At 41.6% G+C, this 21,204-nt stretch overlaps 1 protein-coding gene across 7 annotated transcripts in view; it reads right to left on the minus strand.

Moving 5' to 3' along the window:
- The window catches only part of cdkal1 (CDK5 regulatory subunit associated protein 1-like 1), a 713,853-nt gene that overhangs the window by 286,451 nt on the left and 406,198 nt on the right, over positions 1 to 21,204 (minus strand). For all 7 annotated transcript variants that reach the window (XM_069907872.1, XM_069907906.1, XM_069907889.1 and 4 more), the window contains one exon: positions 11,171 to 11,316. In XM_069907872.1, the coding sequence (XP_069763973.1) occupies positions 11,171 to 11,316 (146 nt within the window). The remainder of the gene's footprint in view (positions 1 to 11,170; positions 11,317 to 21,204) is intronic.

Consider the following 21,204-nt stretch of genomic DNA (forward strand, 5'->3'; position numbering starts at 1 on the left):
TCATATGCTGATCAAATGAGACATTCAGGCAAGAAAATCCCTGCCAAAATCCATCTCAGGATGAAAGGGAACAAGTAGAGTGGGGATGGTATGATTGAAGCACGTGATGAGAAAGTAACAGTATTTTTTTTCCCCCTGAGCTATAGATTCAGGGTTCCTACTTGACACTGCTACCTAATTACTTAGTTAAATCAAATGCAATAAAAATCAGGATTATTTATTAAAAATATTGCATTTATACAAATGTCCCTCAGTGCTTTAAACCAAAATAATCAGTTATCTCTCTTGCACAGAAGGACAGAAGAAAGAGGGAGATGGATAAACCAAAGCCTACAAAATGCACATCCAACCTAACTTAACGCAGGAGAATTCCTTCATTATTACTGACTCCAAGTCCTGTATCTTTCATCTTTACACAAGTGGGGAACCTTCACAAAGGTTGTAATGATTTCTGAAGGACGATTAGGGATGGCCAATAAATTCTAGTCTTACCAATGGCTCCCACATTCAATGAACAAATATAAAAATTAAGCGCCTGGTATTATTATTGCAATATGTCAGCCAATTTGTATCAGTAAGCTCCCACAAGTATCAAAGTGATAAAGGCCAGATGCTGTACCAATTGAAAGATATATAATGAGATTGAATTATGCCATCATAACGGACCCAAATTTCACAGTTCAGTGACAACATGGCGTCTCTGTGGCAATACAGCACTGTCTCAGAACTACACTGGACAATCATAAGGTCTGAAGTGGGACTTGAATCCACATACATCTGACAAAAAGGGAAGATTGCTTCTGAGGAAGCTATTGCAAACACATATGTAAACAGCTGTTAGGGGCCCAGAGGACCTCAAAAACCCAGCAGCAATAGAAATTCAAGACAAATGGTTACTTAAACAAAAGTAGTTTTTAATTTTCTTTAAACATAAAAGCAGGATCAAACTTTAACTTATTACTATTAACTTAACTTTACCTAACTTAAACCCTTTCTAATGCTAAGCGCACATGTATGTAATATGTATATGTTCAGAAAAGTTATTTGATTTGCAGTCCAATCTCACTTCTCACTCCTCCAAAGTTCACCGGTATCAGGCAATTCTTATACTGTGCACAGAATTTAACGTTTATGTATTCTCACCAAGTTCTGGTAATTAAATGGTTACCACTCAGGAAGGTTCTTGTTGGTTTCAGAGAGAGCTTCATTGCTCATTGGACACACACAAACTGATTCCCTCTGATCAGCCACTTCAGTGTCTTGCTGAAGAAACCTGCCCCATCAGGGATTTCCACATGATAACCTTTTCTTTTGCAGGTCACTACAGAGTTCCTTTTTGTTTCCCTTATTTCAGGTGAAAAACTCTAGCCAGCCATTTCCTCTTGTATGGACCACATGGGTTGTTTCAACAGGTTGAACTCAGAACTCACAACCCATCTTCAAAATGGGGTTATAAACAAGCTGCCAGCTTGCCATGCTGCAGAAACCAGTTCTCTCTCTCTCTTAGAGAAAGCCTGTTGGGTCTCCTCCCTCCCTCTATCACTCTCTCTCTCTCTCTCTCTCTCTCTCTCTCTCTCTCTCTCTCTCTCTCTCTCTCTCTCTCTCTGCTTGAAAAACCACATGATCTCCTTAGAACATCAAACTGCATTCAGACAGATTACATCACTGGACCCAATCTTCTGAGACTCTTCATCTGTTGCTTTCAAAACAATAATTCATTACTCCACAGCATGTCCAATTAACACCTACTTGTGAAGTCTCTATAGGCATTCTTCAACATTTTTGCAAAGTCATTCGGAGCCTGGACTGCCTGGCGTGAGCAAAGCTCTGGCATTTTAAATGAGATATTTTTTGTGAAGTGTTTGTTTTTTTTGTGACCTACACTACTCCCACAATCTATCTCCTTCAAAAACATACCTATATACAATATAAAATAGAACATAATCTGTCAAACAGCCTCCTAACAAGGTGGTTGAGAAATTGATGTGTTTAGCATGAAGCTCAGCAGTAATTTCTCACTGAAAATTCTAAAGAACTGCAAGTAGCAGTGTTAAAGCCTACAAAGACCCTTCAGAAATTGTTCCAATTACATATGAAACATTAAACCTGTTGCAAATCTGAAATAAAAACAAATTTGTCAAAATTGATTACCGAACCAAATGTTTAAGTCTACCGTCCTTGTTCCAGAGATTCACATTTGAATGCTACAAACAATTTTCTTGGGTTTTCTAGGAACACAACAGCTCTGAAGAGAATGAAAAGCAAAGACTCTACTCTTAATTATTCAAAATAAACAGAGCAAATGCTGTCAATCCTCAGGTCAGCCAGCAGCTGCAGGAGAAAAATTCTTTTTTTCCACAAATGATGCTGAACTCCTGTGTATTTCCAACAATTTCCAGTTTTAGACTAACTGTAAAATGTTTTTGCCTCACCATTGTCACACTGTGATCAGTTAATGTTAGCAAAGGGTGGATGAAGATCAAGTCAGAAAATTAAAACATTTTCTTGCATTTCTAAGTGGAGCTTAGAACAGTGCTGATATACCTTGTCTTTAATAAAGGATGTGGTGTACTACCAGCATTCCAGGCTGGGTTAGGCTTCACCTTGTAGGATGTAGTGGACTGTAATCCCTGCCATAGCTGGTGAGTATCAGACTCTGTCTGTAGCTACCCTCGGAATTGCCTCTTTGCTTCTGAGATAGCCTTTTGTAGGTGCTTCACTACCTGATGAGCTGAACATCTTTTATGTTCGCTTTGAAAAGAATTCAACGAGGTACCAATGACAATCCCTGCAGAAGCTGACGACCCTGTGAGATCCGTCTCTGAGGCCAATGTCAGAACTTCCTTCTGGAGAGTGAAACCTCAAAAGGCATCAGGCCCAGATTACGTACCTGGTAGGGTACTTAAAATCTGTGCCAACCAACTAGCCAGTGTTCACGTACATTGTCAACCTCTCATTGCTGCAGTTGGAGGTTTCCACCTACTTCAAAATGACATCAATCTGCCCAAGAAGAGCAGAGGGAGCTGCCTCAGTGACTATCACCCAGTAGCCCACACACCTACTGTGATGAAATGCTTGGAGAGGTTGGTCATAGCCAGAATTAACTTGTATCTAAGTAATGATCTGGACCCACTGCAATTTGCCTACCGTCAAAATCCATCCACAGCAGATGTAATATCACTGGATCTCCACTCAACTCTGGATCTCTTAGACCACAGCAACACATACATCTGGCTACTCTTCACCAACTACAGCTCTGCTATCAACACCATTATTTACCTCAGTACTGATCAACAAGCTCCAAAAACTGGACCTCTGCACCCTTCTTTGCAACTTGACTCCCTCATCAGAAGGCTACAGTCAATACGATTCGGAAACTATGTCTCCTCCTCACTGACGATCAGGTGCAACTCAAGAATGTAAGCTTAGCCCACTGCTCTGCTCATTACATACCCATGGCTGTGTGGCCAGGCACAATCTCTGGATTACTCCCTGTGCCACGTGACAGTGTGAATAGAAATAGAATGAGGTGGAGGATTAACACGTGGCTGAAGGGGTGGAGTAAGGGGCAGGGTTTTAAGTTTCTGGATAACTGGGACCTTTTTTGGGGGAGATGTGACCTGTTCAGTAAGGACGGGTTACACTTAAATCCCAGGGGGACCAGAATCCTGGCAGAGGTATTTGCTAGGGCTACTCAGGATCCTTTAAACTAGAATGGTTGGGGGGAGGGAACAAAATAGTACAGAGCAGTAAGGAGAAGGTTAGAATGCAAACAAAGAAAGTTTGTAGTAAGTATTTGAATATGGATAGGCAGGTGATAGAGAAGGGAAATGCTCTGGAAGAAGATGAAGGGCAATTGGCAGGAAAAGTAAATAATGTTGTTCTTAAAGATGAGGGAAAACAGGGATTAAAAATTGGGAAATCCCTGAAATTCATATATTTTAATGCCAGGAGTATTGTAAAAAAGGTGGATGAGCTGAAGGTGTGGATTGATACTTGGAAGTATGATGTGGTAGCGATTAGTGAGACATGGTTGCAGGAGGGATGTGATTGGCAACTGAATATCCCTGGGTTTCGTTGTTTTAGGTGTGATAGAGTCGGAGGGGAAGAGGAGGTGGGGTTGCATTGCTTGTCAGGGAAAATATTACAGCGGTGCCCAGGAAGGATAGATTAGAGGGCACATCCACGGAGGCTATTTGGGTGGAACTGAGGAGTAGGAAAGGAGAGGTTACACTTGTAGGGGTGTATTATAGACCACCCAGAGGGGACCGAGACCTAGAGGAGCAAATCTGTAGGGAGATAGTAGATATTTGTGATAAGCACAGGGTTGTAATTATGGGAGATTTTAATTTTCCACATATAGATTGGGAAACACATTCTGTGAAAGGACTGGATGGGTTAGAGTTTGTGAAATATGTGCAAGATAGTTTTTTACAACAATATGTAGAGGTGCCGACCAGAGAAGGAGCAGTGTTAGATCTACTGTTGGCAAATGGGATGGGTCAAGTGACGGAGGTTAGTGTTGGCGAGCACTTCGGGTCCAGTGACCATAATGCCATCAGCTTCAATGTCATTATGGAAAGAGAGAAATCAGGGCCAAGGATTGAGGTTTTTGATTGGGGAAAAGCTAGATTTGAGGAGATGCGAAAGGACTTGCAGGGTGTGCATTGGGACAATTTGTTTTATGGACAGGATGTAGTAGAGAGATGGAAGTCTTTTAAAGATCAGATTTTGAGAGTGCAAAAGCTTTATGTTCCTGTTAGGTTAAAAGGAGGGGCAAAAGGTTTGAGAGAGCCGTGGTTTTCAAGGAATATTGGAAACTTGGTTCGAAGAAAAAGGGAGGTGTACATTAGATATAAGAAGCATGGAGTTAAGGAGATGTTTGAAAGATACATTGAATGTAAGAGGAATCTTAAGAGAGGAATTAGGAAAGCTAAAAGAAGGTACGAGAAAACTATGGCAAGCAGGGTGAAAACTAATCCAAAAGAGTTCTACAAATATGTTAATGCTAAGAGGAAAGCTAGAGACAAAATTGGTCCCTTAGAAAATCAGAGTGGAAAACTGTGTGTGGAGCCTAGAGAAATGGGGGAGATATTGAACAGTTTCTTTTCTTCGGTATTCACTAAGGAGAAGGATATTGGGAGATGTGGGATAAAAAAAGCAAATTGGGTAAATATGGGGAATATAGAGATTACAAAAGGTGTAGTTTTAAGGCTTTTGAAGAATATAAAGGTGGATAAGTCTCCGGGACCAGACGGGATCTTCCCCAGGACATTGAGAGAAGTGAAGGAGGAAACAGCAGAGGCTCTGGCGGTAATTTTCCAAATGTCATTAGATATGGGGATAGTGCCGGATGATTGGCGCATTGCGAATGTGGTTCCATTATTTAAAAAGGGTTCAAGGAGGAAGCCTGGCAACTATCGGCCTGTAAGTTTGACGTCTGTGGTAGGTAAATTAATGGAGAAAATTCTTAGAGATAGTACTTATAAACATCTGGATAGACAGGGTCTGATCAGGAGTACTCAACATGGATTTGTGGGAGGAAGGTCACGTTTGACCAATCTGATTGAAGTTTTTGAAGAGGTGACTAGGAATGTGGATGAGGGTAGCGCAGTGGATGTTGTCTATATGGACTTCAGTAAGGCCTTCGATAAGGTACCACATGGAAGGTTAGTTAGGAAGGTGCAGTCTTTAGGTATAAATTTTAAGATAGTCAAATGGATTGAACATTGGCTGAAAGGGAGAGGCCAGAGAGTGGTAGTGGATAATTGTCTGTCAGGTTGGAGGCCGGTGACCAGTGGTGTGCCTCAAGGATCTGTATTGGGCCCATTGTTGTTCATTATATACATTAATGATCTAGATGATGGGGTGGTGAATTGGATTAGTAAATATGCAGACGATACTAAGATAGATGGAATAGTGGATAATGAAGAAGGTTTTCAAGGATTGCAGAGGGATTTGGGCTGCTTAGAAAAGTGGGCTGAAAAATGGCAGATGGAATTTAATGCTGATAAGTGTGAGGTGCTTCATTTTGGTAAGAAGAATCAGAATAGGACATACGTGGTAAATGGGAGAGCATTGAGGAATACAGAAGAGCAGAAAGATTTAGGAGTAACGGTACATCGTTCCCTGAAGGTAGAAACTCACGTGAATAGTGTGGTGAAGAAGGCTTTTAGTATGCTGGCCTTTATCAATCATTGCATGGAATATAGGAGTTGGGGGGTGATGTTGAGATTGTATAAGACGTTGGTGCGGCCTAATTTGGAGTTCTGTGTGCAGTTCTGGTCGCCTAATTATAGGAAGGATATAAACAGAGTGGAGAGAGTGCAGAGAAGGTTTACCAGAATATTGCCTGGGTTTAAGCATCTGGAGTATGGGGAGAGATTGGACAGATTGAGTCTTTATTCTTTGGAGCGTAGAAGGTTGAGAGGGGATTTGATAGAAGTATTTAAAATTATGAAAGGGATAGACAGAGTGGATGTGGATAGACTATTTCCGTTAAGAGGAGGAAAGATTAAAACAAGAGGACATGAGTTAAGAATTAAGGGGCAGAGGTTTAGAGGTAACATGAGGGGGAACTCTTTACTCAGAGAGTGGTAGCCGTGTGGAATGATCTTCCGGGAGAAATAGTGGCGGCGGAGTCAATTGTATTATTTAAGAAAAGGTTGGACAGGTATATGGATGAGAAGAAGATGGAGGGTTATGGGCATTGTGCAGGGAGGTGGGACTAGAAAGAGGTGTTTGGTTCGGTGCGGACTAGAAGGGCCTAATGGCCTGTTTCCATGCTATAATTGTTATGTTATGTTATGTTATGTAATTCAAATGTCGTCTATAAGTTTACTGATGACACCACAGTCGTTGGCAGAACCACAGATGGCAATGAGGAAGTGTACTGGAGTGAGATGCATCAGTAGTTTCACAACAACAACCTTGTATTTAATGTTAGCAAAACTAAGGAACTTCAGGAAGGGGAAATCAAGAGAACATGAACCAGTCCTATTAGAGGGGTCAACGTTGGAAAGGGTTAGGAGCTTCAAATTTCTGAGTGTCAACATCTCTGAAGACCTCTCCTGGGGTCTCCATGTGATGCAATCACGAAGACAGTTCACCAGCAGCTATACATAGTGAGAAGTTTGAGGAGATTTGGTCTGTCACCAAAGACTCTTGCAAATTTCTATAGGTGTACCGTGGAGAGCATTCCGACTGGTTGCATCACTGTCTGGTATGGAGGTGTCAATGCACAGGACAGAAAAAGACTACAGATAGTTGTGAAACTGCCAGTGCCATCATGAGCATCAATCTTCACCCCATCAATGACATCTACAAGAGGTGGGGTGATATCTTTAGAAAATGGCCTTTATCCTCAAGGACCCCCACCCGCCAGGCCATGCCCTCTTCAAGGCTACCATCAGGAAGGAGGTACAGGAGCCTGAAGATGAACAACCAGTGGCACAAGAATAGCTACTTCCCCTCCGTGATCGGATTTCTGAATGGACAATAACCCATAGACACTACTTCACCTTCTCTTCTTTTTGCACTAATTTATTTATTTTTTTAAAACACAATTTATAGCTTTAATATTAGCATCTGTAATGCTGCCCCAAAACAATGAATTTTATGACATGTTCATGACAATTTTTAATTTAAATATACAGAATGGTAACAGGCTAGTCTGGTCCACGAGCCCATGCTGCCAAATACCCCAATTAACTAACAACCCCCGTATGTTTTGAAGGATGGGATGAAACCGGAGTCCCCGAGAAAAACCCACACAGACACAGGGAGAATGTACAAACTCATTACAGAAAGCACAGGATTCAAACCCCAGTCCCGATTGCTGGCACCGTAACAGCATTACGCAAACCACTACACTAACTGTGCCACCGCAGTAACTTCTGATTTTGATTCTAACTGGTAAGTTCCACTGAGATTCCTTTGATAAATATCCTGCACAACCTTGGCCTGCAAAATGAAGAATGATCTACCCTTTTGAGATATGCCAAAACAGCTCATATGTCTTGTGAGAGCATTATTCGTCATCACTTGAGCTTCACCATGTCCTACGATCTTTAGAGTACTCTCTGACTTGGCTAACTTTACATCATTACGATTCAGCCTATTTTTACCTTGACTTAAGAAATAAGAGCAGGAATAGGCCACCTGGCCCATGAAGTCTGTTCCAGCATTGAGTGAGTATGGGGCAAAACTGGCTGTGGACTCAGCTCCATTTACCAGCCTGTTCCTATAATTTTCCTATCTGTTTCAGCTTCAGAATTCCCTCTTTCTATCTTCTGACTCTCTCTCTCTCTCTCTTTCTCTCCCCTCCACTTCGTTCTCTTTCTGTCATGGAGAGATAGAGTTGAACAGCACGTAACAGGACCCAATTCATCCATTCCAATCAAGTTGTCAATCTGAATTAATCCCCATTTGGCTGCATTAGGTGCATATCCTTCTTAACCCTTTAATATCCATATAATCTGAATGTTTTTCAAAGTTTGACTTTGCTCCTGAAAGAACCAAATTTTCAGTCAAAGCCCCTCATTTTATCCTTCTTTAGTTCAGCAGCAACTTTTGTGAACCAAGTTTGCATCCAAGTCCAAATTGGGAGCTTTACTTTAAATAATATGTCAATGCACCATATTATTACTGAGGGATAAGTTTCCTTATGATTCATGTCTGCACTCTGAATTAATCCTGTCCTAAACATCAGGAATCATGTGAAAGGTTAAGTAGTAAGGTGAGCACAATGAATTAAATAAGGGAACTGAATTCAAAATCAATCAGCTATCCCATATCATCAAAATCTAATTGTGGGACCTATTAAAAAAGAAAGAAAATAAGAAAAAAAAAGCTTGCATTTGTATTGAGCTTTCCCCAGTTAGGTTGGCCAACTTCACTCAAGGTCAATAGTGTGTGCTAATATCTGCCAACTTGGATTTGACACCGACATTTTAAAATCAGGAAAGAATCTAAATTGAGAGACTTTGCATTGAGCAGAAAATAAAATGTCACCCACCATTTAATAACATTTCTCTTAAATTTTATTGTCAACTATACAAGGCTTTCTTGCTTCTTGTTTCAATTAAAATGAAGATTTGTTTTAAACTGAAAATAGACAATGAAAACAGAAAGGTGAGGCACTAAATAAAAACTGTGCATCTGTTTTTTTTCCGCAAGGGGGGGGGGTGAAATTTCTGCCATGGTCACAGTAACGGATGAGACAGCAGAGAAATTTGACAGGATCAAAATAGATAAAGTGACAAATGAAAGGTTCGTGGTGCTGAAAAGTAGAAAAATCACTTTGTCCAGATGGAATCCAATGGAGGTTGCTGAGTGAAGGATAGGCGCAACAGATGCACTGACCATAATCTTCCAATCCTTCTTAGTGCTACAGTGCCAGAAACATACCAAATGTTACCTGCTATTCAAAGAGAAGAATAAATCCTGCAATTGCCGATGATGTAAAACTTCAAAAACTACATAAGTAAATGAATGTCTGCATGGACATTTTAAGCCTGCGTATTATATGACATTTTCAAAAGGTTTTGATGAACCTACCATCAATAATTTTCAGTTAATTCACACCTTTTAGACAAAGCATCCCAAAGTACTTATCAGAAGCATTAAGTAGCTACTTAAGAATATGATCAAAAGCATTTTAAAAACCATTTTAAAGGAAGGCACTTACTGATGCACCTGGGTTATGGAGTTTGGGATTTAAGGAGCTGAAACCATAAGCTGCCAATAGTAGAATGATTACAGGGGAACGTGCAAAGAAGCAGACCCACAGGGATACAGCATTCTTGAAAGTTCTAAGATTGGAACAGGTTGCAGAGATGAAAAGATATAAACCTATTGAGGGATTTGGAAATAATCATGACCATTTGAAAACTGAGGCATGGGCTGCCAGTGGAGATCAGCAAGCACAGAGATGGTATGCAAAGGATATTTGGTGTGGGTAAGGAGAGGGGAGCAGAACTCTGGATAAATTCAAGGTTTGAGGTAGAGAAGGTATGAAGCTAACCCAGAGAGCATTTAGAATGGTTGTCTCCAAGGAACAGAAGTAACATTGTTTCACCCAGATAAGAGGAAACTGAATCAAGGTTATAAGGAAATGGAGATGGAGAGAGAACAAGAGGGGAAGTGATAGAGAAAGTGAGGGCAAAAAGAGTGAATGATGATACGGTTGAATAGGGATGGTGTAAATGTACATATGTTTGAAAATCTCAGGATATCAATGAATAATAGCACAATGACAGCAATTATGCTAAATCCACATGTAAAAGATGATAACTGAACCAAATGTATCTATTAGTCCAAAATCGCTTCTTCCTCTTCATCATCAGATTTCTGAATAGACAATTAACCTATACAAATGACCTCACTTTTTTTTTGTTTTTGCACTAATTATTTATTTTTCAATAATGAATTTATGGAACTGTAATTAAGAGCAATTTCGCATTTGTAATGGACAATACTGCTTCCACAAAACAACAAATTTTGTGATACTCTCATGACCATAAATCTGAATCTAATCCAATACATTTAGTCAAGTTAAAAAGCACGTGATGTCTTGGAAATTGGAGAAGAGATTGACTGGAATAGATCTGGGAATGAGAAAGAATGATTACGTGGATAGATTGGATTGGTAATGTTCTCTTATCAACAGAGAAGATGTGAAAGTGTGTTTAAATTGATCTGTTTTAAAAAACATGAATTTATTTGGATTGCACGAATAAAATGAGGTTGTCATCAATGGTTGAAGGTAGTAGCCATACAAGTATTGGACTGAACACTAAAAATACACTGCAAAAAAATTGTTGATTCACTATGTTCACTTGGAAGCATTTCAGGTACTAATTATTACAGACCAGATGGAGAGAAACCACAGGAAAAGGAACAGCAGCTGAACAGTGAACTTCAAATATATAATATAGATTAGTCATTCCAAATAAAGTATGCCATATTATTTAAACAAGATTTAAAACACAATAGTCCTTATACAAAGGCACAATAATTACACCAAGGAGTGGTTAAAAACCACATTACTCATTTTTTATTCAGGTTACTTAATCTTTATAAAATCCTAATATAAAAGTGATAAACAGAACCTGCACTTGACTTTGAAGTATTTTCCTGTTGAAAAGTAGCTGCATTCAAAGTTACTTACCTTTCCTTCAAGAAATCTGCCACCCGTTTAAAGTCTCCTATACAGTACTCTCTTTTCATGTCCATGAGCACACTATCAGATCCAGTTTGAACTGGCACATGAAGAAAGGAATACACCCTAGGATGAAGGAGGATTTTTGCCATTTCCTGCAGAAAAATAAAATAATCTATCAGTACCACATCAAATATATCTTTCCTCTTAAACGGACACATTGACAAGACATGTGCGTTTTACAAGTCCTTTATCTTCAGTAATGCTTGCAGAAATTAAGATTAAAATGACTATTGATAGATAGCAAATCAATTTAAATTATCAGGCCATAAGAAACCGCGATAAACACAGTAGTAGATAATTATGTTTGGCATAGAGAAATATATTTAAACCAATGCTACAATTTTAAAGTAATTGTGGCTCTATTTAAACTTAACTTGTTCATTGGCTGACTTTGATCCACACTACCACCACCCCTCCCCACCAATAGAAACAGTTTCTAGTATTCTTTCTTCTTCTTCTTTGGCTTCACGGACGAAGATTTATGGAGGGGGTAAATGTCCACGTCAGCTGCAGGCTCGTTTGTGGCTGACAAGTCCGATGCGGGACAGGCAGACACGGTTGCAGCGGTTGCGGGGGAAAATTGGTTGGTTGGGGTTGGGTGTTGGGTTTTTCCTCCTTTGCCTTTTGTCAGTGAGGTGGGCTCTGCGGTCTTCTTCAAAGGAGGTTGCTGCCCACCAAACTGTGAGGCGCCAAGATGCACGGTTTGAGGTGATATCAGCCCACTGGCGGTGGTCAATGTAGCAGGCACCAAGAGATTTCTTTAGGCAGTCCTTGTACCTTTTCTTTGGTGCACCTCTGTCACGGTGGCCAGTGGAGAGCTCGCCATATAACACGATCTTGGGAAAGCGATGGTCCTCCATTCTGGAGACGTGACCCACCCAGCGCAGCTGGATCTTCAGCAGCGTGGACTCGATGCTGTCGACCTCTGCCATCCCGAGTACTTCGACGTTAGGGATGAAAGCGCTCCAATGAATGTTGAGGATGGAGCGGAGACAACGCTGGTGGAAGCGTTCTAGGAGCTGTAGGTGATGCCGGTAGAGGACCCATGATTCGGAGCCGACACAAGGACTAAATCACAAAATTTTGTAGACACTGTGGTTGAAGTCAAAACAAAAATACTTTGATGAAGGGCTCAATCCTGAAACATAATTATGTATCTTTGCCTTTGCTACATAAAGGATACTGTTTTACCTGCTGAACTTCTCCAGTATTTTGTACATTAGACAGATTTTGGGCCTTCAATGGTTTCTTCTCACCTTGGTTCAAAATTTTCATCAAAAAAGGTTACTCTCCTCCATGCAACTACTCAAAACAAGCATGACTGAAGAAGCCAGTACAAAGGGACCCAACCATGGTGAGAAAATCCACACAAGAGATGGCAGGTGCTGGAATCTGAAGACAAATACAATCTGCTTGGGTCAAGCAAGATTGCTTTATTGTCATATAATAGTACAGAACATGCAATATTACAGGAAAATGCCTTCTGCTTGCCTTAAGGCAGAATGTAGGAACTGATAAACTCTCACTGCACAAATAAAGAGAATTCACACTATTTGTTTCAGCAAAACCTCGTGTCCTTTATGCTCCATTTTTCACCATAACCCCCTCCCTCCCAGCTTGCCCTTCTCTGTCATGCCTGCCGCGCTGCCCGCTCCTTTCCCACAGGGGACTGCGATGCTGCCTTTCCTCCTGTTGCTCGCACGTGCATGCATGTATTCATACTCAATTGTTGCCTCCGTTACATCACCAGTGGCGACCGGCCCTACACAAAGCTTCTGAGTAATGCAAGGTGGATCCTGTCTGGATCTGTCTTGCTACATAATGGTCTGCTGGGTTGATTGTCCAGCCTGATCTGGTCTGGTACAGAGGCTTTGGCAGTGGTCTAGAGTCTTGCGCCTTCGCTGGCTTTGTGGGTGTCGTAGTCAGCTGGTTCTCGACATGCAAGTTTTAAATGGTCAACGAATACAGCATCAGTTTTTGCGTCCCAATGGATCATGAAACATTTGGGCTGGCATTGGGTGACTTGCTAAAGTGGATGATGAATGGCGTCATGTTGAACCATGTGTGCAGCATAGCAAGTTGGCTGGAATGCAGACCACAGTAGCTGCTTGCAGCTTTGGCATTGGCCTGAGTGATGGCATGGATTGCCGTAGTCGGTCGACATAATTGGCAGGGTCAAGTGGTCTAATTGTAGGACTAGGGTCAACAACTTCTCCAGGAAGTGTCAAAGTGGTGCCATTGACTATTTTCATCACTGAATAACCTAGGTCTGCTTTTATGGCCACACAAATGCCTATCAGAACCATGGGATGTGCCATCCCTGGCTGTCAATGCTGCTTTTAGCTGATGGTGGAAACGTTCGATGTGGCCATTTGCCTGTGGGTGGTAAGCTGTCGTTCAAGTTCGGTTGGTGCACAAAAGGTCAGTGAGAGCTTGGACGAGTGCTGATTCAAACTGTGATCCTTGGCACGTGGTTATCTCTTCTGGGACACCAAAGGCTGGAACCCGTCAGTCAATGAAAGCCTGGGTAACAGGCTCTGCAGAGAAGCTGGTGACTGGGATGGTCTCTTGCCATCTTGTTGTCCAATCTTCACAGGTGAGTAAATAGGTACCCTCTTTATGGTAGGAGGGGACCGACTGATCAGATCCAGGTGCACATGTTCGAAACAGGAAAATTATCGAGTATGGTGTCTGTAGACCTTGCAACGCTGACACGACAAGCAGGTCTTTGTTCATAGTCTGATGTCGTGCTTAATATGCGGCCAGGTGAAATGTTCAATGCCCAGCCTGATCATCGCTTTCTTGCTTGGATGAGAGAGATTTTGGAGAGCGTCATTGCTGGCACAAAAGGTCTTGGCTTGCCAGTGAACGTGGCACACATTATTGTCCCACTTGAGTCACCAATGCGCAAGTCTTCCAGTTTGAGACCTGTGTCATTCTGGCAGTACGGAATAAGATCGGGATCAGTGCGTTGTGCTTGAGCCAAGCATTAAAATCAACAGTTGCTGCCATTTGCAAAGCTTCCACTTCCAATCTGGATCAGGCATTGGTCCCAGGATTTCATTTCTCTCGGATGTGCCAGATGTCACTGAAGAATTGCAGGATGAAATCAAAGTGGTGGAATTCCTCCGATGAATAGTCCACTTGTCCAAGAGGTATATGTAAGTGGCTGGTGGTCTGTATACATAATGAAGGAGCAGCCTTCCAACACATGGCGGAAATGCTTGATGGCAATGGAGATAGCCAGGACTTCTTGTCCGAATGTACTGTATCTCAACTAAGTAGGTGACAGCTTGGCTGAAGAAAATGCAAAGGCTCCAACCTGCCATTGATTTGTTGCTCCAGAACAGCTCCAATGGCATTGACAGAGACATTTGCAGTGAGTGTGAGGAAGGTGCTGGTGGAAGTTGATTTGTCTGGACTTTTGAGGAGGTTGGTCATAGGTGAGGGAGATGCAGCAGTGTTGGGTAGAAAACAGCGATAGAAATTTAGCATCCCCAGAAAATAGTGTAACTAGACGAGTGAAGTGGGGATGGGTAGATTCAATTTTCCTGCACCTTTGCTGCCTCTGGCAAGATGCCGTCCCTTGTAACTCAATGCTTCAAACAGGTGAGTTCTCTGGCATCAAAAATGCACTTTTTTGGGTGGATCATTTCTCAAGCTGCTGGAGCAGAGTCATGAGATGGTTCCTGTGCTCTGCTTTGTTGGCACTTGTTTATTATCGATATAAGCATGGTTCATAAATCAATGGGACCATTGGGCTTCATTTTTCAAATCAAATGGCTTCTGTAGGAATTCAAATGTAACAAAAAGAGTAATCACTGCTGTTTTGGGAACATCTGCAGGCTCGACTGGGATTTGGTAATAGGCATGGACAAGGCAATTTTTGTACCACTCACTTGTCTTGCAGGTTCACTGAGAAAACTTCCAAATTTGGGGTGTTGTATTGGTCAGGGATGGTTGCATTATATAGAGTGCAGTAAGCTCCACACGGCCGCCAATCTGTTTCAAGATCATGTGAAGTAGCAATGCCCAGCAACTGTCAGATCAGTGGATTACTTTCAGCTTCTGCTTGTGGTTTGCAAGATGGAGAGTTGGGTTTGTTTCAAATATAGCTGCCTTAAGCACGTCATAAGGTGTCATTTCATCTGGATTAAGGAGCACACCCTCTACCTTGCAAGCAATCTGCCATGAGGTGACCTGCAAGCAAGCCAAACTTTGTCCTCTAACCAGACATTCAGTGCCTCTAGGATAGATAACCATGCTCATGTGTTGGTTGCAGAAAGGGTTGGGACTTCAAGCTTGACCTCTTCGACTGCTGTTGGGATATTTTTAGCTTTGGCCATTTCCATTTTCTCCAGGAAGGTTCAGGACACCATTTCTAGGAACTGCTAAACTCTTGCCACACAAATAAAGAGAATTCACACTAATTGTTTCAGAAAACTCATATGTCCTTCATGCTCCACTTTCCACCATAACCCTCTCCCTCCCAACCTGTCCTTCTCTGCCACACGGGCTACCTGATTTGTTCATTCCCTGCAGGTGATCGCAATGCTGCCCTTGCTCCCACTGTTGGCCAGTGCATGTATGTTTTCATGAGTGTTGCTTCCATTATGTCTCCAGCGGTGACGTGGCCTACATAAAGCCCGCAACAAAACAAAGAGTTGCCATTAGTGTCGTTGGTACCTTTTACAGTACAAAAAAGAGAAGCAAAAGAGCCTCTTCAAGGACACTGGGTGTCTGTGGATTCTCTTCCAAGGCTCCCACAGCCTCTGCAGGCACCACCAGAGATCATAGGGAGAAAAGGAATGGTTGACGTTTCGAGCCAAAACTCTTTATCAGCACTGAAGATTTAGGATGAAGGTAGGCATACTTGGAAAGTACATTTAATAGCTCTCAAACATTTTGAATGTTTACAAAACTCCCGCTTCCCCATTTAACAGTGTCTATCTCCTCTCATTCTTCTTCTTTTCCTGAAGTAGGGTTTGGTTCTCCATGGATGTGGCCTGACCTGCTGAGTTCCTCTGCCACTTTGATATCTTTGCTCCATTCCAGCATTTGCAGTCTCTTGTGTCCAATTATTTACCATGAATGGTCAACTAAACCTTGATTTTTAATAATACCAATCTGCATTTAATTCTGGCACAATCATCAGTGCTCCAATCCACTAAAGAACACATTGCACAATTAACTTAAATATTGGCAATGACTTTTATTTTAATTACAGTATTTTTTCATGCCTTTTTAACCTCACAATAGTCCTATGTTCACTTTCTCTTGTGGTTCACCTAAAGCAATTTAACTTCAACTTCCCTCTATAAATCTCACACAATCATATTATTTATGATTAGAAATAAGTAAAAGTAACCATAAACTATAGCATGTGAGTTTCTTATTTTGGGCATTGAAACAAAGCATCAGCGTCCAACTTCAGGCATTAGAATGGGTCCATTCGAGGAAACTTCCTTGCACATGTTCCCAACATACAGCAACATTTATCATTGGTAATTTCAGCTTCTGCTCCGGAATTGGCATTTTATTGCAGACATATATTGACCAAATTAAGAAAGGAAAATGTCCAAATGTGGACTGCCTGGTTAGTGCAATGCCATCACAGAGCCAGCACCATGTTCAAATCTGGCGCTGTCTGTAAGGAGTTTGGAAGTTCTCCCCGTCTGGGTAGGTTTCCTCCAGGTGCTCCAGTTTCCTCCCACACTCCAAAACAGACGGGTTTTTGGGTGGCAAGGGCTCATAGGCTGTATGTCTAATTTAAATAAAAATCATACTGTAAAAACAGAGCACTCGCTTTGTCATGTTTGCTGGTCCTTATGAGTAACACTGCAGAATGCTTTTGAGTTATTTAACTGATTGTTTGCCCAAATTACTTAATCTTGATTGAAAGGTTTGTTGATATAAATTATGATGTTTTATTTGACAGATGATTATCTGAGTAAACTAGGTTTGCACTTACAATGCTTTTAAGTGGGATTTACATGTTATATAAAGTTAAGGATACGCGTGAGACATTATATCTAAAAAGATAGACAAATGGGCATTTCAAAAAATAAAAAAAACTTTACTGAACATAAAACGATTGTCGGGATTTTCCAGAACATCTTGCTCGGGTCTCAAAACCAATTAACATTAAACCAAACCATTTTCTGGTGCCACCTGTTCCAGTTTAGGTCCAAATCAAATCTTAGGAAAAGATGCGGTGATCCCAATAATAAAATTTTGGTCAAATTGTGAAGCAGAAACAAAATCCCAGAACACGCAACATGATAAAGCATGTCAATTGTAATGATGAAGGCTGCAAGAATTTTCAGCTTTAATGATCTAAACCTCCTTTAATGAACTGTACCTCCATTGTTTTTTTTTAAACTTTATTTATTCGTTCAAAAATCAAATAATATATGACATATATAGCAGTTAAACATGAACTTTTTTTTTATATAAAAAAGAAAAGCAAAGAAACATCCCCCCCCCAGCCAACTCTCCTAAGGAGAGCCATAAAAAAGAAAAAATAAATATTTTTTAAAAGTTAAATATACATATTAAAATCTAATCAATATAAATTGAAATGTAAATATTCTGAGATTAACAGCCACTTATTAATTAAAAAATTATAATTATCATGCGAAACATACATAATTTTTTCCATTATTAAACAATATTTCATCTCATTATGCCATCTATTAATTTCAATCATATTTGTATCTTTCCACGTACTAGCAATACATTTTTTCGCTACGGATAAAGCTAAATATACAAAAGCAACCTGGAACTTATCTAATCCCAAACCTTTCAGAGGTTGCAAACTACCCAATAAAAATATTGTTGGATCTAAAATTATTTTAATCTTATACAGATATTCTAAAAACGATAGAATTTTCTTCCAAAAAGAGTACCTCTATTGTTAAGATGAGTATTTAACAGGGCTGACTCTCCGGAGTGATAATAACCTGCCTCAAGGGAGACTACCCATGCCCAAGAAACGCTATGAGAGTTCAGAAACCCAATCATTTATTAACAGCCAAAAACTACCCCTTCATTTTAAACAGTAACTTCTAACAGGGCAAATAAATAAAAGTTTGCAAGCATGATCACCATTTCAGAGAGCACCAAGTTTCCACAGCAACTGCAACCCATTTATCATCTGACTGTAACAGTACAACTCTGGTCCATGGTGCAAAAAAAAAGGCAAACACACATACAGACATAACACAGACAGGTGATACAGATACACAGAACATATGTACAAGTCTTATATCTTTGGCTTGGCTTCGCGGACGAAGATTTATGGAGGGGTGATATATATATATATATATATATATATATATATATACATACATAGATTAAAAATATTGTTAAAAAGAATACACTCTATAAATAAATAACCTCTAAATAAATAGGTTTGAATCCACCACTGTCTGTAAGGAGTTTTGTACATTTCCTCCCACCCTCCAAAAGATTCAGGGTGGGTAGGTTAATTGGGTGGCATGGATTTCATGGGCCTTAAGTGGCTTCTGCCGTGCTGTATCGTTAACATTAAATAATAATGAAAGAAAAAAAAGCATCTCATCCTGGAAGTTGTCATTATTAAGGACACAAGAATAATCTTTTAACATTTACCAAATGATCTTCATATCTTTAGTTGGCAAGTCTATTGGTGTGGCACACCTGTTGATTTTTAAATGCTCTTTCATGAGTGATGTCAGTATTTTATTCGACTGTAAATGGCATCACCATATCTAGCTTGAGCTGTCTGAGGGCAAAGACCATGTCAGTAGTTCCTCTGTTTGCGCGAAAGCCACACTGTGATTCTGGGAGGACATTTTCAGCGACACTAGGTATTAGTCTATTAAGGAGAATACTAGCGAAGATTTTGACTGCACTGGAGAGCAGCGTGATTCCCCTGTAGTTTGAGCAGTCTGATTTCTCGCCTTTGTTTTTGTACAGGGTGATGATGATGGCATCACGAAGGTCCTGAGGCAGCTTTCCTTGGTCTCAGCAGATCATGAAAAACTAATGCAGTTTGGTATGCAGAGCTTTGCCACCAGCCTTCCAGACCTCTGGGGGGATTCCATCCATACCTGCTGCTTTGCCATCTTTCAGTTGTTCAATTGCCTTATATGTCTCTTCCCGGGTAAGGACCTCATCCAGCTCTAGACTCAAGGGTTGTTGAGGGAGCTGGAGCAGGGCGGATTCTTGGACTGAGCGGTTGGCACTGAAAAGAGATTGGAAGTGTTCTGACCATCGATTGAGGATGGAGATCTTGTCGCTGAGGAGGACTTCGCCGTCTGAGTTGCGCAGAGGGCTTTGGACTTGGGGTGAGGGGCCGTACACAGCCTTTAGTGTCTCATAGAAACCCCTGAAGTCACCAATGTCGGTGCTAAGCTGGGTTCGTTTGGCGAGGCTAGTCCACCACTCATTTTGAATCTCCCGGAGTTTGTGCTGAAGATGGCTGCATGCGAGACGGAAGGCTCGTTTTTTCTCTGGCCAGGAAGGGTTTGCAAGGTGAGCCTGGTGGGCAGATCGCTTCTTTGCCAGCAGCTCCTGGATTTCCTGGTTGTTTTCGTCAAACCAGTCCTTGTTTTTCCTGGAGGAGAAGCCCAGTATCTCTTCAGTGGATTGCAGTATGGCCGTTTTCAGCTGATCCCAGAGGGTTTCAGGAGACGTGTCCGTGAGGCAGTTTGCATCCTCGAGCTTTGCTTGGAGGATTGCCTGGAAGTTTCCTCTCACTATGTCTGACTGCAAGTTTCCAACACTGAACCTCTTTCTGGGGGCTCCACTGTTCTTGAACTTTGGCTTGAAGTGAAGGTTGAGCTTGCAGCGAACAAGCCGGTGGTCAGTGTGGCATTCCGCACTGGGCATGACCCTGGTGTGGAGCACATCTCGTTCGTCTCTTCCTCGCACCAGAACATAGTCCAGGAGGTGCCAGTGTTTGGATCGGGGATGCATCCAGGTAGTCTTCAGGCTGTCTCTCTGCTGGAAAAGGGTGTTAGTAATGACAAGCCGCTGTTCTGCACAGAGTTCCAACAGGAGGCTCCTGTTGTCATTACACTTGCCGACACCATGCTTGCCAAGGATTCTTGGCCAGGTTTCTGAGTCTTTGCCAACGCGAGCATTGAAGTCGCCAAGGATGACAACCTTGTCAGCTGTAGGGGTGCATTGGATGAGGTTGCGCAGATCAGTGTACAACTTGTCCTTTGGTGCTACCTTTGTTGACCTCACCAAAGCCTTTGACACCGTGAGCAGGAAAGGGCTTTGGAAATACTAGAGCGCCTCGGATGCCCCCCCAAGTTCCTCAACATGGTTATCCAACTGCACAAAAACCAACAAGGTCGGGTCAGATACAGAAATGAGCTCTCCGAACCCTTCTCCATTAACAACGGCATGAAGCAAGGCTGCGTCCTCGCACCAACCCTCTTTACTATCTTCTTCAGCATGATGCTGAAACAAGCCATGAAAGACCTCAACAATGAAAACGCTGTTTACATCCGGTACCGCACGGATGGCAGTCTCTTCAATCTGAGGCGCCTGCAAGCTCATACCAAGACACGAGCAACTTGTCGGTGAACTACTCTTTGCAGACAATGCCACTTTAGTTGCCCATTCAGAGCCAGCTCTCCAGCACATGGCGTCCTGTTTTGCGGAAATTGCCAAAATGTTTGGCCTGGAAGTCAGCCTGAAGAAAACTGAGGTCCTCCATCAGCCAGCTCCCCACCATGACTACCAGCCCCCCCACATCTCCATCGGGCACACTGAACTCAAAACGGTCAACCAATTTACCTACCTCGGCTGCACCATTTCATCTGATGCAAGGATCGACAAATAGATAGACAACAGGCTCACCAAGGCAAATAGCGCCTTTGAAAGACTACACAAAAGAGTCTGGAAAAACAACCAGCTGAAGAAACACACAAAGATCAGCATGTACAGAGCCGTTGTCATACTCACGCTCCTGTTTGGCTCTGAAT

Source organism: Narcine bancroftii, chromosome 1 (assembly GCF_036971445.1).
Source record: "Narcine bancroftii isolate sNarBan1 chromosome 1, sNarBan1.hap1, whole genome shotgun sequence".
In the NCBI taxonomy this organism is placed as follows: domain Eukaryota; kingdom Metazoa; phylum Chordata; class Chondrichthyes; order Torpediniformes; family Narcinidae; genus Narcine; species Narcine bancroftii.